Below are 14,134 nucleotides of genomic sequence, written 5' to 3'. Positions count from 1 at the left end.
AGACACACAAACCTGTACAGAGAGGATGCCTCATGAGCCTTCATTGGTACCAACTTCTGGAAAATGTCTGGTCCGGACACCTCAGGATCATTAGGATTAAAGGGAATTCCCTTCACTAATGATGCACCTGTCAGTTACATGTAAATACATACTTCATAATGCATACTTCAGAAATGTAAGATAAAAACATATTAAATCTCCTGTAATCCTGGTACAATGTATATTTTTAGCCACCTACCTACACCATTATAGAGATTTTTTTCTTTATATCAACAGGCAGACAATCAGAAGAGTAAGTCACTGGGAGAGGCATTGAACAAAATAATATATTCTCTTAATACCATTCAAAGTTTACAAAGTCTGACAGGAAAATTTTTTCTTCATTCCTGTTTAGTGGAGACAATCAATGAAATCCAAACAGAATTCCAATAAATACTCCAACATCTCCATATATAAATTAATTTTCAGATTTAATTATGCACACTGACCTTTGACTTCTGGCAGAGTATCCATTGCTGGCACTTTGTCATGATATACAAAGTCATTATCTTTTTTAGACTGCGTAAATCTACAACAAATAAATCAACCATAAAAATGTTAGATTTCTTCAATATATAATATAATGTTAAGTTTTCAATTTTTCCACACCTTGATATTTATCTGTCCCTCCTCAATATCTATCTGTCACTCCCTGAGATCTATCTGCCACTCCCTGATATTTATCTGTCACTCCGCGATATCTATCTGTCACTCTCTGAGATCTATCTGTCACTCCCTGATATTTATCTGTCACTCCCTGATATTTATCTGTCACTCCCTGAGATCTATCTGTCACTCCCTGATATTTATCTGTCACTCCCCGATATCTATCTGTCACTCCCCGATATCTATCTATCTATCACTCCCTGAGATCTATCTGTCACTCCCCGATATCTATCTGTCACTCACCGAGATCTATCTGTCACTCCCCGATATCTATCTGTCACTCCCTGAGATCTATCTGTCACTCCCCGAGATCTATCTGTCACTCCCTGATATTTATCTGTCACTCCCCGATATCTATCTGTCACTCCCTGAGATCTATCTGTCACTCCCTGAGATCTATCTGTCACTCCATGATATCTATCTGTCACTCCCTGATATCTATCTGTCACTTCCCGATATCTGTCACTCTCTGAGATCTATCTGTCACTCCCTGATATTTATCTGTCACTCCCTGAGATCTATCTGTCACTCCCTGATATCTATCTGTCACTCCCCGATATCTATCTGTCACTCCCCGAGATCTATCTGTCACTCCCTGATATTTATCTGTCACTCCCCGATGTCTATCTGTCACTCCCTGATATTTATCTGTCACTCCCTGAGATCTATCTGTCACTCCCTGATATCTATCTGTCACTCCCCGATATCTATCTGCCACTCCCTGATATTTATCTGTCACTCCGCGATATCTATCTGTCACTCTCTGAGATCTATCTGTCACTCCCTGATATTTATCTGTCACTCCCTGATATTTATCTGTCACTCCCTGAGATCTATCTGTCACTCCCTGATATTTATCTGTCACTCCCCGATATCTATCTGTCACTCCCTCAGATCTATCTGTCACTCCCTGATATTTATCTGTCACTTTCTGAGATCTATCTGTCACCCCCTGAGATCTATCAGTCACTCCCTGATATTTATCTGTCACTTTCTGAGATCTATCTGTCACTCCCTGAGATCTATCAGTCACTCCCTGAGATCTATCTGTCACTCCCTGATATTTATCTGTCACTCCCTGAGATCTGTCACTTCCTGATATTTATCTGCCATCTCTTGATATATATCTGTCAGCTCCCAATATTTATCTGTCACTTTCTGAGATCTATCTGTCACTCCCTGAGATCTATCAGTCACTCCCTGAGATCTATCTGTCACTCCCTGATATTTATCTGTCACTCCCTGAGATCTGTCACTTCCTGATATTTATCTGCCATCTCTTGATATATATCTGTCAGCTCCCAATATTTATCTGTCACTTCCTGACATTTATCAATCAGCCTCTGAAATTAACAGTCAGTCCTCATATTTACCAGTCACTCCATGATATCTATCTAATATCAATCACTTACTTGGCAGTAACAATATCGTTGGTGAACCTAAGAGATTCTTGTATATCCTGACCTTCATTCTGAAAGCAAAATGATCAGGGTTAGTACTCATTTTTCCTCAAAACACCTGAACATAAATCAGATTAAAAAATAAGGGTAAAGTTTAATTTTATTATCATATTTAATAACAATCTACTGCTAATATTAATAGAGTTGAACAGATTTGATTAAATGAAACTCTCAACTCCATTCATTCTACTTTGTTTATTCCATTTTGAAATTAAAACATCTGAATTGACAAGAATTCAGATTCAAGATTTAAAATTCATTCAAAGTCTTTCAATAAAACCTTCATGCAACATCTGTTAGGTACACGTAAGTTTTATCTTCTTAACAAAGATAAACCTGATATGCCAGTTTCTCCTACTTATCTACAATAACCATTTTTCCAGTTTCACATACACATTAAACAGATACCTTAGCCATCTTCATGCATTCATTCAGTTTATCTCGCGAGGCACTGTAGTAAGCCAGATTTTCACCGGCCTTTTGTTGTTCCTCGGCCTGGCGCCCCATGTAGTAGTGAGTTATGCACTGATAAAATAAAATTTTGATGTCCATCCTTTTCTTCCATTCCTACAATAATACATGAATTTGTGTATAACATTGTATCACACCACTTTATATATATAACATTTTTAAGATTAAACCACTGTAGCACTAAAAACCAAATCCTTCCCAGTTCAACCTTGACATGCACAGTAAAAGATAACAAGCATCCATTATCCATTACTTTATCGTAAAATCAATCATTTTCATGAGGTCTTATTTTTGTCATTTCATTGGTAAGCTTAATCCACAAATTCCCTCAAGTCCATGAAATAATAAATCATTTTGAATACATATTTTTTCAAAACACTAGAGGATTTCATTCATAACATGATATTCATTCGCAAAATTAAGTGTCAGTGAAATTACATCTTTATCAAAAGCCATTTAAATTATATGACTTTGAAGTACTCTATATGACCCAATAAGCACCAATGTCCTTATAAGCACCCCCTCCCCCCTTCAGGTACCTAAAAGTATAGATTTACTTACCTGTTAGTCACGATCAAGAATTGTTTAAGTTGGTTTATAAGGAGAAGTACTCCAGAAAAACGCAAACAACTTTTTCTATCTAAGATGGTTTTATTGCAAGTAAAAAACAGTGATTTTATAAATACATGTACCGTATCATAGATTTTTTAGTACTGAATGTGTTTCTTTTACATCTAAGACGGTCTCTAACAAGCACCCCCTTAATTGCAATTTTTAAGCGCCCTGGGCACTTATTGGATCCAATACGGTAATCAGAGTCCAAACTTCATGTTTTTGACAAACCTTAAGATATTTAACAAAGTTACCTTATTCCTCCTTGAGCTGATAAGTCCATCGCTATAGCAAGCCTCCAGATTACGGTATGCTGTGCGGTAGAATTCCACGATTTGTATGGCTACTTTAGCAGTGATAGAACATTTCCGACTGTCTATCATTGATTTCTCTAGAATACACTCCTGGGCTTGTGCCTTTAAGGACAACATATTTATGTGATATTTCAATGAGTACAACAAAAAAAATTCAGATAAATATGATATTTTACTTAACACATTGTTTCTTCCAAAATATACACGATACTTATTGTACAGTATATCTTCAAACCTACTGATTGACTGTTTAATATACATGATAACTTGACATTCTTTTTAAATTAACAGATTTCCCTTTTCTGCAATCACCTCTTAGGTTTGAAAATTTAGAACCCTTATTATCTTTGACGAGTGTTAGATGGACGAAACAGTTGTGTGGTGCAGTTTAATTCTAAACATGTAATAGAAGGTACTATTCACTTGTGTGTCTTTTGTAAAATCTAATATAACTGATACATCTTTCCTATATCATCTTCTCTTCTCTTTATGCTGAGTTCATTGACCAATGAACAGCCAGGATAATTTGACACAAGGTTTCCTTGTAATACTTGGTGGCTACAGTACTGAACATCATGCCAGAGTTCTGTTGCATGTTATCAAGAACAATTTAGGAATAGTGTCTTGCCCAAGGACACAACCACAACCGGCACAAGATGGTCCATGATCTCAGCTTCCAGAGAAATGCCAACTTCTCCATGAAGAGATCTAATCACATATCTCAATTACTGAGCAGAGTTTGCATTACATACAAACTCAGTTACTGTACTTACCATTAATTTTTTGGAATACACATACATGTTTTGCTAGAAAATATATCTTTCAGTAATAAATTCAATATACAGCATTTGTAGTGATGCTAAGACATAAACTGACTAAAATAGAAAATTTTATTCTTAGTCAAACAGAAAATATTCATCTGAAATTATTACCTATCACATAATGACATTGCTCTTACTAAATTCTGATCTGCATAAAATATTCATATCAACTGTACTTTGTAACTTTCACTGAACAGATTTGAAAGTTTACACAGTGGATATTTTATGATAAATGCATTCTGTTCACATACCAGCATAAGATTCATTTGGAAGGTCAAAAGGTCATGTGACATATCCGCACTCATCAAAGAACAGCCGAAGTGGTCTCGCAGATATTCAAATGCCCATGAGGCACACTGGAAGTGAGTGCATGACACCTTCATTCCCTAAAAATAAAAAATAAAAAATCTGCCAGTATAGTTGAATGAATTTCACTCAAAAATGATTAAAGGACTATAGTTAAGGTAGTATGTACCATTATAAATGGTATCTACTAATTTCAGTAAAACTTATTCAAATTACAGGATTATTATCACCAAGTGGAGTTTTACAACTGTAAGAACTCCAGCCCACTCATGAAAATGTAATCTTTTTTTAAATGATGCAAAAATAGTGAAAAGTTCCACTTTATTACCATATCATAGTTAAATAAATACACAGTTGCATACTACATGCATGTATACATGTTTACAGTTTAAAATTGTGATAGTTCTTCCATATAACAAAGATACCAAACAAATTATTCTAATCACAGTGACTTATTTCAATTTTGAAGTTGAGTCATCACATTTCTCTAGTGATAATTGCTCTTTTTATTTCACATTTTAATAAAGTGGTAACTTTGATTCATTGCAAAATCAAATATATGTTTCTAACTTCATTTATGTTATAGTTTAAAAACCTATAAGATACTTTCAGCATAAACAATATATGGTTTCAATAGTAGGGTTAATACTCTCTCATCAATATTCAATCCCTAAATTTTGAGACTTACATCGGCACTCTGTCTGGTTTCCATGGTTCCCAGGATGGAGTGAAGAGCTCCAATGTTGTACAAGACACAAGCCTGCTCAAACTTGGCATCACCAATCGTAATCTCTCTGCCAAGGTGAATGTCCTCCCTGAAAATACAGATCTCCTACATAAAGCTAGGTATACTGTTATACTGGACAACTTCTTATTAGCTAATTTTGTGGTATTTCTTTGAGCTTTGAGAACTGTTTCCATTTAATTATCAACAAAATACAGATTTTTATATCCACAATATTGCTTTAACATCCTTCTTACATTTTGTCCCATGAAAAACATGTAGGATAATATCTCTTTGATCAAAGTTTGTAATAAAAGACAGAAGATTATGTTGTACATGTTTTTACCATGTAAATGGTATTGCTGCTTCTCCAGCCTCCCCCATGGGGAACCGTCCCTGTAAAAACTGCAACTGCGCATAGTATTTCTTCAGGGTGCTACATCCCATAAAGTCATGTGAAACATGAACAGCACTCTGCAAAGTAAGATATATCAAATAATTCCTCATTTAGAATGTGGCCAAGATGTAACGGTAGACTACTTTCCTTGGTGTGTAAAGTGCAATTGTTTTCGTTGCAATCACATATACATTTAGTGTCTAGAGTGCAAAACATACCAAGATTGATGTAAAACATTTTTAATATTTTAATCACCATCTTACATACAACAACTTGGGATGGTTTTTTGTCTGCTATTAAGGGAATTTGGCGTCCATCGGCCCAAGAGATTATCGAGATACCTAAATCTACACCACCGCTCTTGATTTAGATTTATAACTCTGTATTTGGTTTTATGTTCTAAAAATGATGTAGTTTATGTAATATTTGTGTCTTGATAAAGGGGCAGGTTGCCTCGAAAATTTGACAATTCACTTGTCTGTCTGTTGCTATTACTTCATTGATCATACATATACAGATAATAGAGTGACCTTTGGACTCAGATATTTGATTCCTTGTGTTCTTGACTCACCTTAAAAAATCCTACAATAATCACTCGTATAAAAGCATTTTAAGTCATTTTAACAAACAAATTTTTTCATTAATGTTTATATCTTCATAAAATCATGACCTTTTCCCCCAGAAATGTGCTTTCTTTTTTCTTTCTGTAACAGACAGGTCATTATTTATTTTGCTGCTTCTAGGGATCAGACCTCTGACTTACTTGTCTCATCCAGCATCACTTAGCTAATGATAAGATCACTTATGCCAAGCAGTATATTATATTTATCAAGGTAACAGGTTACATGTCCCTATTTTTTTTTCATAAAAAAAACTATTTAAAGTCATGTAAATTTGATTTAATCAGATTTCAAGCTTTGCATGTTAAATGTCACCGGTAACAAAAAAGAAATTTTATTTTCCTGAAAGATTATTAGATTATGTCTTAAGAAAGTGATCAGTGTATCAATGCATGATGTACCAATATTTCAACTGTAATCACCCAAGGAAGTTAAAAAAGTAAAGAGTTATTTCCCTTTTGAAAACCAAGGATTCTCATTGGTCAATCATTATCATTACATTTATGAAGGCTGTGTACATTAAATCAGCTATACTTGATTTAATAACCATGTCAAGCACCATAAATTAACTAAGAAGTAAAGTTTGTTATTAGACCATAAAAATTTGAGCCAATTTCAAAGTAGCTGAACAATGTTTTGTAATGATGGCTCAGGTCATGAATTGTATCTTGGCTTGGCCAACGATCGCAAATACTATTTTAACTTCTATTTATTGACTGCACATATATATATATACAAATAAGTGACAACTTTCAAGAAGCGGAAAATATTCAATATTTTTGTTTCATTTTTCAATTTTCATCTATTACGTCAATGATTGGAACCGTCTTTTCACTTTTTCAAAATAAAAACTGTTTTAATTGAAACATAATGTGTTTATTGCAATATTCATCTGATTGTTCATTCCTGTTAAATCCCAAATGCCCTGGGCTATACCTAAGTATATACCCTTTACCAGGGAACCTGCTGGTTGGAGAGGATTAGTAGTTGTGACATGACACTAATTAGTTAATTGGACTGTGTGAATTCACCTATATAAGACAGCAAGATGGCTAATTTTACCAGTATTACATAAAGGAATGAACTCTCGTTTCACATTCTATTAAGATATATCAAAATAATTAGTGATTTTTTTTGTGCCAAAAACCCCTTAGCTCACTAATTTACTGCCAGTATTGTTTTTATCCAAACATGTGATATTTTGTGCTATTTTACTATATGTTTCACTTTTCTTATACATGCTAGCTGGCAAATACTGTGTTACATAAATATATTACTACTTTAGCATACAACTTTGCCATGACATGTTCCAGGGGTGGAGAGAGCGAAAGTGATTGTAATCCCTGAAGTATCAAGGATGGTCGGGTGGTGCAGTGGTAACGCACTCGCCTTTCACCTAGCCAACCGAGGTTCGATTCCCGGAACGGAGGTGAAAGGGTAAGGGGTCACCTGCCCAACCACGTGGGTTTTCCACAGGTACTCTGTTTCCTCCCACAATAAAACCCCTCACGCACTTACATTCAGGCCAACAAGAGTAATTAGCATAAGTTGACATAACTTGTTTTGCAATTGTTGCAAAATAAATAAAGTTTATATTATATCAAAGATGATATAAATGCAACCAATGATCAATGTATAACTTTTTATAATGCACTATAATAATGATATATGTTAATGTGTATTTGGAAGAATTTTGAGATGAAATAATCAATTTTATCTCATTATGTTCTATGCACAATATCCATTGTCAAAGTCTGTTTAACTTCAGCTGTATGGAAATAAACAGGTAAATAGCATGTCTGGAGACCAGATGGTGATCCTGTCACAATATTCACCCAGGTATATGTTTGACAAGAAAGGAATGTAAGCAAATGCTAAAATGGATATGAGTCTTCTATTAAACATGTTGGACAGATACTGAAGAGTGCATCCAATTGTTTAGTTACTTTTAGTTCATCTCAGCTGTGTTAGGTTTCACATTTTTTTTTAAATATCCGTTTGTATTTAAGAAGTTTGTATAAAGATTTATGACTTTTCATTAGGTTTATGATAATCCTACACAACACAGTGTACCATCACTGCTGAAATAAGACCAATTATAATCGTCACAGATTTTGGTTGCTGAAGATTCCTGAAAGCTATTGGAAAAAGCCAAAGTGTGGACATGTAATCAAACTCATCTGTAGTCGAACACACTCAACTACACCTGTATCAAGAGATGAAAATTGATCCAGGGTATGACCCAGGTGTTATCTAGTTCAAAATCTAGAGACCTTCAAAATGTTGTTGCTGGTGACCTTTAAATACATTGATACTATTTCATTACAATTCTAGATTTCTATAAATAAAAAATAAAACATCCAGGAAATACCAACATGGCAACATAATCATAATTCAAACTCAAATTCCATCAGACTAGCCAAATTTATGAACAAGAGAAAGATTTACACTGAGTCTCCTGAAAATGTACAAGAATAAGACAAGGTGTTTCAGAAGAGTAAGCGTCTTCTGCTTCATTGACAACACCTGCCATGTAAACCTTCATCAATCGAAGTAAGTAAGTGTAGATTAATGAATTTTTTGAGGTGTGAAATGGTGTGGATAGTGATGTAGTGAATGAGAATTATGATTGTGATGATGATGAGGGTATAATGATGATGATGATGATGGTGGTGGTGGTGGCGGCGGCAGCGGTGGCGGTGGTGGTGGTGGTGGTGATGATGATGATGATGATGTGTATTGTACATTAAAATGGAAATAAAAAGATAATTACAAAAAAAAAAAAAAAGTAAGTAAGTGTCATGTTCTCAAATGAAAACAAGGAATACACAAACGGAACCAACAGGCAAACTAATGAGCATCAAATACATCCAGCTTCATGTCAAAGAAAGAAATAGAAAAATTCACAATGAGATCACTATGGCAGCCATGAAAACTTCCCCATAATGTTCATAAACCTGCATCTTTAGAACCATTGCATTCAAAAGCTGAATGCTTCATGCACTGTTCTGAAAAATTATTTCCAAAATTTTGTAACACTGAAAAGACTGTACAATTTTAAACTTGTAATTGATAATTTGGGACTCCGTATTTGAGTCCTGGACCTATATTTATCCATGCGGTACTATACTAGACAAATTACATAAATTGTAGAGATACCACTTTATGACTTGACATTTCAGAGTATTGTACACAAGAACGTTTCGTGAAAAAGAAGTACAGCATTTCACTGAAAAACTTTCAAACAAACTTTTCTATCAACTAAATTTGTTAATCAACATAATTTCATGAATGTTAATCTTTTCAATTTTTTTTAGTGAGATGCCAACATTCAGAAATATCTAAATATAGTTTGAATAATTTTATTTAAGAAGTTATTTACATTTGAAGTTTATAAAAATACATATAAATTTCAATTAGTGAAAATAATTAGTGTAGTTTTTCTTTTCTGAAAATTCTACAAGCATTGCACAAATATCAAAATCTTACCAACAAAACATATGTATTAGCAACCCTTCGGTGAGAATTAGTACTCGGTGAGAATAAGTTTGCAACCTTTATGAACCATGTGTCATTACGTTAATGTGTCCTTATATTTACATTATTTTACTGGTGTGTATTCATACCTGTCGGAGTTGTTCCAAATCATTACACGCCTTATTGTATTGAGCAGGGTCTTCTCCATAATTATCTCGGATGTACTGAAGAGAAAACAAGAGGTTTTTATTTGTTATTTTACAGTGTACATATTCAGGCTATTTCACAATGAGTATTATATATTGTTATTGATAGAACAACAAAATCACATGTTAAATACTGATCTAACTGAAGTGGCCCAGAATTGATGTTAATGATTATAATTTTGCATTTATATTTGGAAACTTTCTTGTAGGAAGTGCCCTCGTATGCTGTTGTGAAAAATGAAAATTCCGGACCCCCAGGACACTCATTAGGTACACCGGTTAGCGGCCGAATTTAAGAGTGTGATAATGAGTCATGAAGCAAAATAAATCCATCGATAACATTGTACACACTTAATGTTAAATGAGACTTGAAATCAAAACGTTCATCTGAATTCTTCTTTTGATAGAAATTGAATGTCTTTTTAATCAACTGTCGTTCGCCAGTAAAATTTGTTTTCTATTTTTGCGTTTGATGTCAAATGAAGAATGACAACCTCACAACACAGTAGTTGTTTTAAGTGAGTAGAAGCTATCGAAGATGGAATGCCGATTAATGTTCACTTCAGATTAAAGATTTAACTCTTAATTTCCTCACCTGCTTCAAAACTGGTCCGAAATCAACATATTCTGGACTTTGTTTCAACTCAAACGATAACATAGGCATTCGAGGCACAGCCTCCATTTTTTAATGTTGCTTCCAATCCATGAGAGTTCCTTGAAGGGGAATAACTCTTACGTTTGACGTATCTGCTTGCAAAAATAATCAAAATGTTTCGTATATTGCCTTCAAGCCTAAAAAAGCACAAACTAGTGCTATTATGACCCAAAGTTCTAAATAAATATATTTGATACTATTATATATACTTTTTTTTTGACCACACTATACTTGCTGGTATTTCCTAATTAATACACAATTAAAATATTTGGCGCCGATTTATTGTTACGCCTATCGAAAACGAGCTCTCTGAATGATACATTTCGTGGCAGAGGTTCTTCTGCAACAAAGTATGACTTATTCAAATAATGAAATTACAGAATGAAAATTAAGACTCGTATGATATTCAATTTAAAAAAAAATTTGATAAATTCTCGTTGAACATTAATATACTGAGAAAGTCCAATACCCGAGGACAATGATTCACTGTGATCACAAGCTAACTTGAAGCCTCAGATAATTAATTGGGGAAAAAAGCTCGCGTTTAAATATATATATTGGATATAGTTCTGCCTTTGAGTTTTTAATGTGGCTGAATACGACGCCTTCAGAGTTGTATATAACACAGTAATTAAAGAACCGTATTTATTTGTCAGCTTTTTAGTCAAACAGTCCCATAATTCATTAATAATGTTGGAAGATTGTTCTGTGTATACTGTAGTAACAGATTCATTCGCAACAAATTGTTTTCGATTTTTAAAAAAAATGAGATATAACATGATTTGTTGGTTAATTTTATTAAAGATAGCAAGATATCGATATATCAACACCTGTCCTGCATAAAAAAGGTATGTTTCTATTTTGTTTCGAAAGGAAATATCTAAATATGAAACAATTAAATCAATGGTTGTTTGAAATGTGAATTTAAGTGTGCATATCATTCTAATGTAGTAGTGTCATTATTTGGCTATATTGCTTTTAACATATTCGTAGTATTTTAGCTATATGCGTTTGTATGAAACGGAAACCAGCCTACTGTAAATATTGTACGTGGCGCATTGCGGCAAAACTTTTAGCGCGCGCGCGCGGAAATAGCACGTGAGAATGTGAGTGAGATACTGAGCGGATGTGATGTAATGTGTAGTAAACCTGTTTGTCCACGTCTAGTAATCAAGTGTTGAATGTTGGGGAGTTTTACCTCGCGCACTGGCCACTTTTGGACAGAACGCTCAGAGTTTCATCATCGTCGCAGTATGATAATAGCCAGCCTAGCGACCATGAGAGGTAGTGGCACTAGAGCCTAGAATTGTAAATGTAAGTACTATGTGTAGAATATTAGCGTAATCTAATCAGGTATCTATTTAATAATGCATTTGATTAAAGGCAAATTTTATTCAAAAGTAAAGTTGATATTTTGGAAGTGTGTTAATTCAAATATCGGGCGTGGTCGATTTAATAGACAGGTGAATCCGAAGAAGCATAGTTTTTATTGTGTGTATTGTTTTATTTATAGTGTTTACTGGACGAGTCAGTCTGAGGGCTCGGCGGACTTAGTTCTGAGAAAACCCTCTTCACACTGAAGAGGTGGGTATTTTTATATACATGTATGTAGTATAATTGGATACCAACTGTTATTTCTATATAATTTATAGATTGATTTTACATTTGTAATTAATATATATGTATACTGACTACGGTCAGAGTGATCTGGATATATGGTTATATTATATGGTTATCTTATCGTATGATTGTGCATGTATTGTAGTAATATTTCATGTTACAGGGGTTTTTTTATTGTATTAATAAAACTGTGAAGAAAAAGAACTCAGGAGTTGTTTTGATGAGGTTATGGCAACTATTACATTGGCGCCCATGTATCGTTGATGGCTTAGTGTACGCCGAAATGCTTGACGGGATAGATATCTACCGACTGTGAATAACCATCAAAGGTGATTGCAACCATCAACTCGGCTGTTGAGGGGGAGGAGAAGGAGGACTTGCGATCTATGGTCAACCAGTTACCTGCTGCTATTCAGAGGTTAGAGAAGCAGATATCCGGTGGTGGGACAACCTCGGGGGAAAACAGCCGAGATCACCGTAACAGGAATAGAGAGAACTCTTAACAACTTCGGAGAAGGGTCTGTCTACCACTCTAAGCCATCTCATGAGAAGACCGTAACGGACATGCCGTCTCCACATTCATAAGAGCGACTAGGAAAGGGGATAAGGCGAACACTATTTTCGGGAGCTTTGTTCACGTGACAGCCGACGCTTGCCTGCAAAGTCACACTTGACTTCTTCATGAAGGCGTGACCCTAATCTCGCTTTTGTATTCTATATATACAACAGGAGAAAAATTAAACGCGGTGTTTCAGATCTATTCACTTCAAAATACACCAATACTCTAAGAAAACTAACGAAATCAGACAGTGAAGTAATGTCGGGTATTACATTTTGTAAATTGTGAAATTAAATTTAGGTCCTCACCTTCGTTTATCTAACTTTATTTAATATTTTTACCTGAAATCCTTTGTGTATCACGGTATATATAACGTATATTGAACGTATTCAAAACAGATCCGCTACACCAGTACCCAACAGCTTCAAAATCTCATCATATATAAGTATTTTCGTAAAAATACTGCTACGTAAAATAACGAAATGCTTATTATAAACAAAACACCTCTCGGTAGGTTTGGTGTTATTAGTTTTGCATTAAATTTTAAGTGAAACAGTACCATGTATGCAAATGAGTGTACACCCACACAGACGACTTCATGAAATCCATATAACAAAAACACCAAAGGGAGGATGGTGGGTGTTTTTCCACCTCAAACGGTTGGCTTCAAACATATCACCAAATATGAAAATTGGACTTCTGTCCATATCTCCGCTTTACGCTTGATCAGGAACAAGGGATTATACAATTAGAATATCCAGTAATAATGAGTCGTTATCAAATAAGTCAATATTTCCTTTCAGACAGTGGAAATGGGAGTCAATAGTCGGACCATATATACATGCAAGGGTATACTTTTTGTTTGGAATCAGTCTAAAGTCAAAAATAATAAAATTGCCACATTCATCAATTTGCAATGATAAGTATATTTAAACATGTTAAATGATATAACAATGCAACGACTTTTTCCGGTGTGTGAGCAAACATGATAATCTAAACCCAATTTATGAGATTCAGGCGTTTTCTTACAGTAAAATATACAGGTTGTACAGCTGCCTTTGTATCGTTCAGTGATACACAATAAAAGCTCGGGTCAAAAAACTATATATAAATGCTATGAGCTTTATACTCTGGAAAACCTTATGGCACTTCGGCCAATTAGAGAAGAGCACTCGATATGGGATACA

General features: G+C 34.5%; 1 protein-coding gene across 1 annotated transcript in view; it reads right to left on the bottom strand.

Moving 5' to 3' along the window:
* Positions 1-10,795, bottom strand: part of LOC132558857 (tyrosine-protein phosphatase non-receptor type 23-like) — a 42,562-nt gene extending 31,767 nt beyond the window's left edge. The window contains exons 1-10 of the mRNA XM_060223475.1: positions 10,709-10,795; positions 10,057-10,131; positions 5,760-5,887; positions 5,378-5,504; positions 4,635-4,769; positions 3,503-3,664; positions 2,574-2,732; positions 2,118-2,176; positions 489-568; positions 13-127 (exon numbers count right to left, since the gene is read on the bottom strand). Coding sequence (XP_060079458.1) covers positions 13-127; positions 489-568; positions 2,118-2,176; positions 2,574-2,732; positions 3,503-3,664; positions 4,635-4,769; positions 5,378-5,504; positions 5,760-5,887; positions 10,057-10,131; positions 10,709-10,795 — 1,127 coding nt within the window. The remainder of the gene's footprint in view (positions 1-12; positions 128-488; positions 569-2,117; positions 2,177-2,573; positions 2,733-3,502; positions 3,665-4,634; positions 4,770-5,377; positions 5,505-5,759; positions 5,888-10,056; positions 10,132-10,708) is intronic.
* Between the last annotated feature and the right edge of the window lie 3,339 nt (positions 10,796-14,134).

The sequence above is a fragment of the Ylistrum balloti genome, unplaced genomic scaffold (assembly GCF_031769215.1).
Source record: "Ylistrum balloti isolate Yb309-2 unplaced genomic scaffold, AGI_CSIRO_Ybal_v1 Utg370830, whole genome shotgun sequence".
Classification (NCBI taxonomy): domain Eukaryota; kingdom Metazoa; phylum Mollusca; class Bivalvia; order Pectinida; family Pectinidae; genus Ylistrum; species Ylistrum balloti.
Note: the sequence above shows the minus strand (reverse complement) of the source record. Positions and strands in the feature narration are given on the sequence as shown.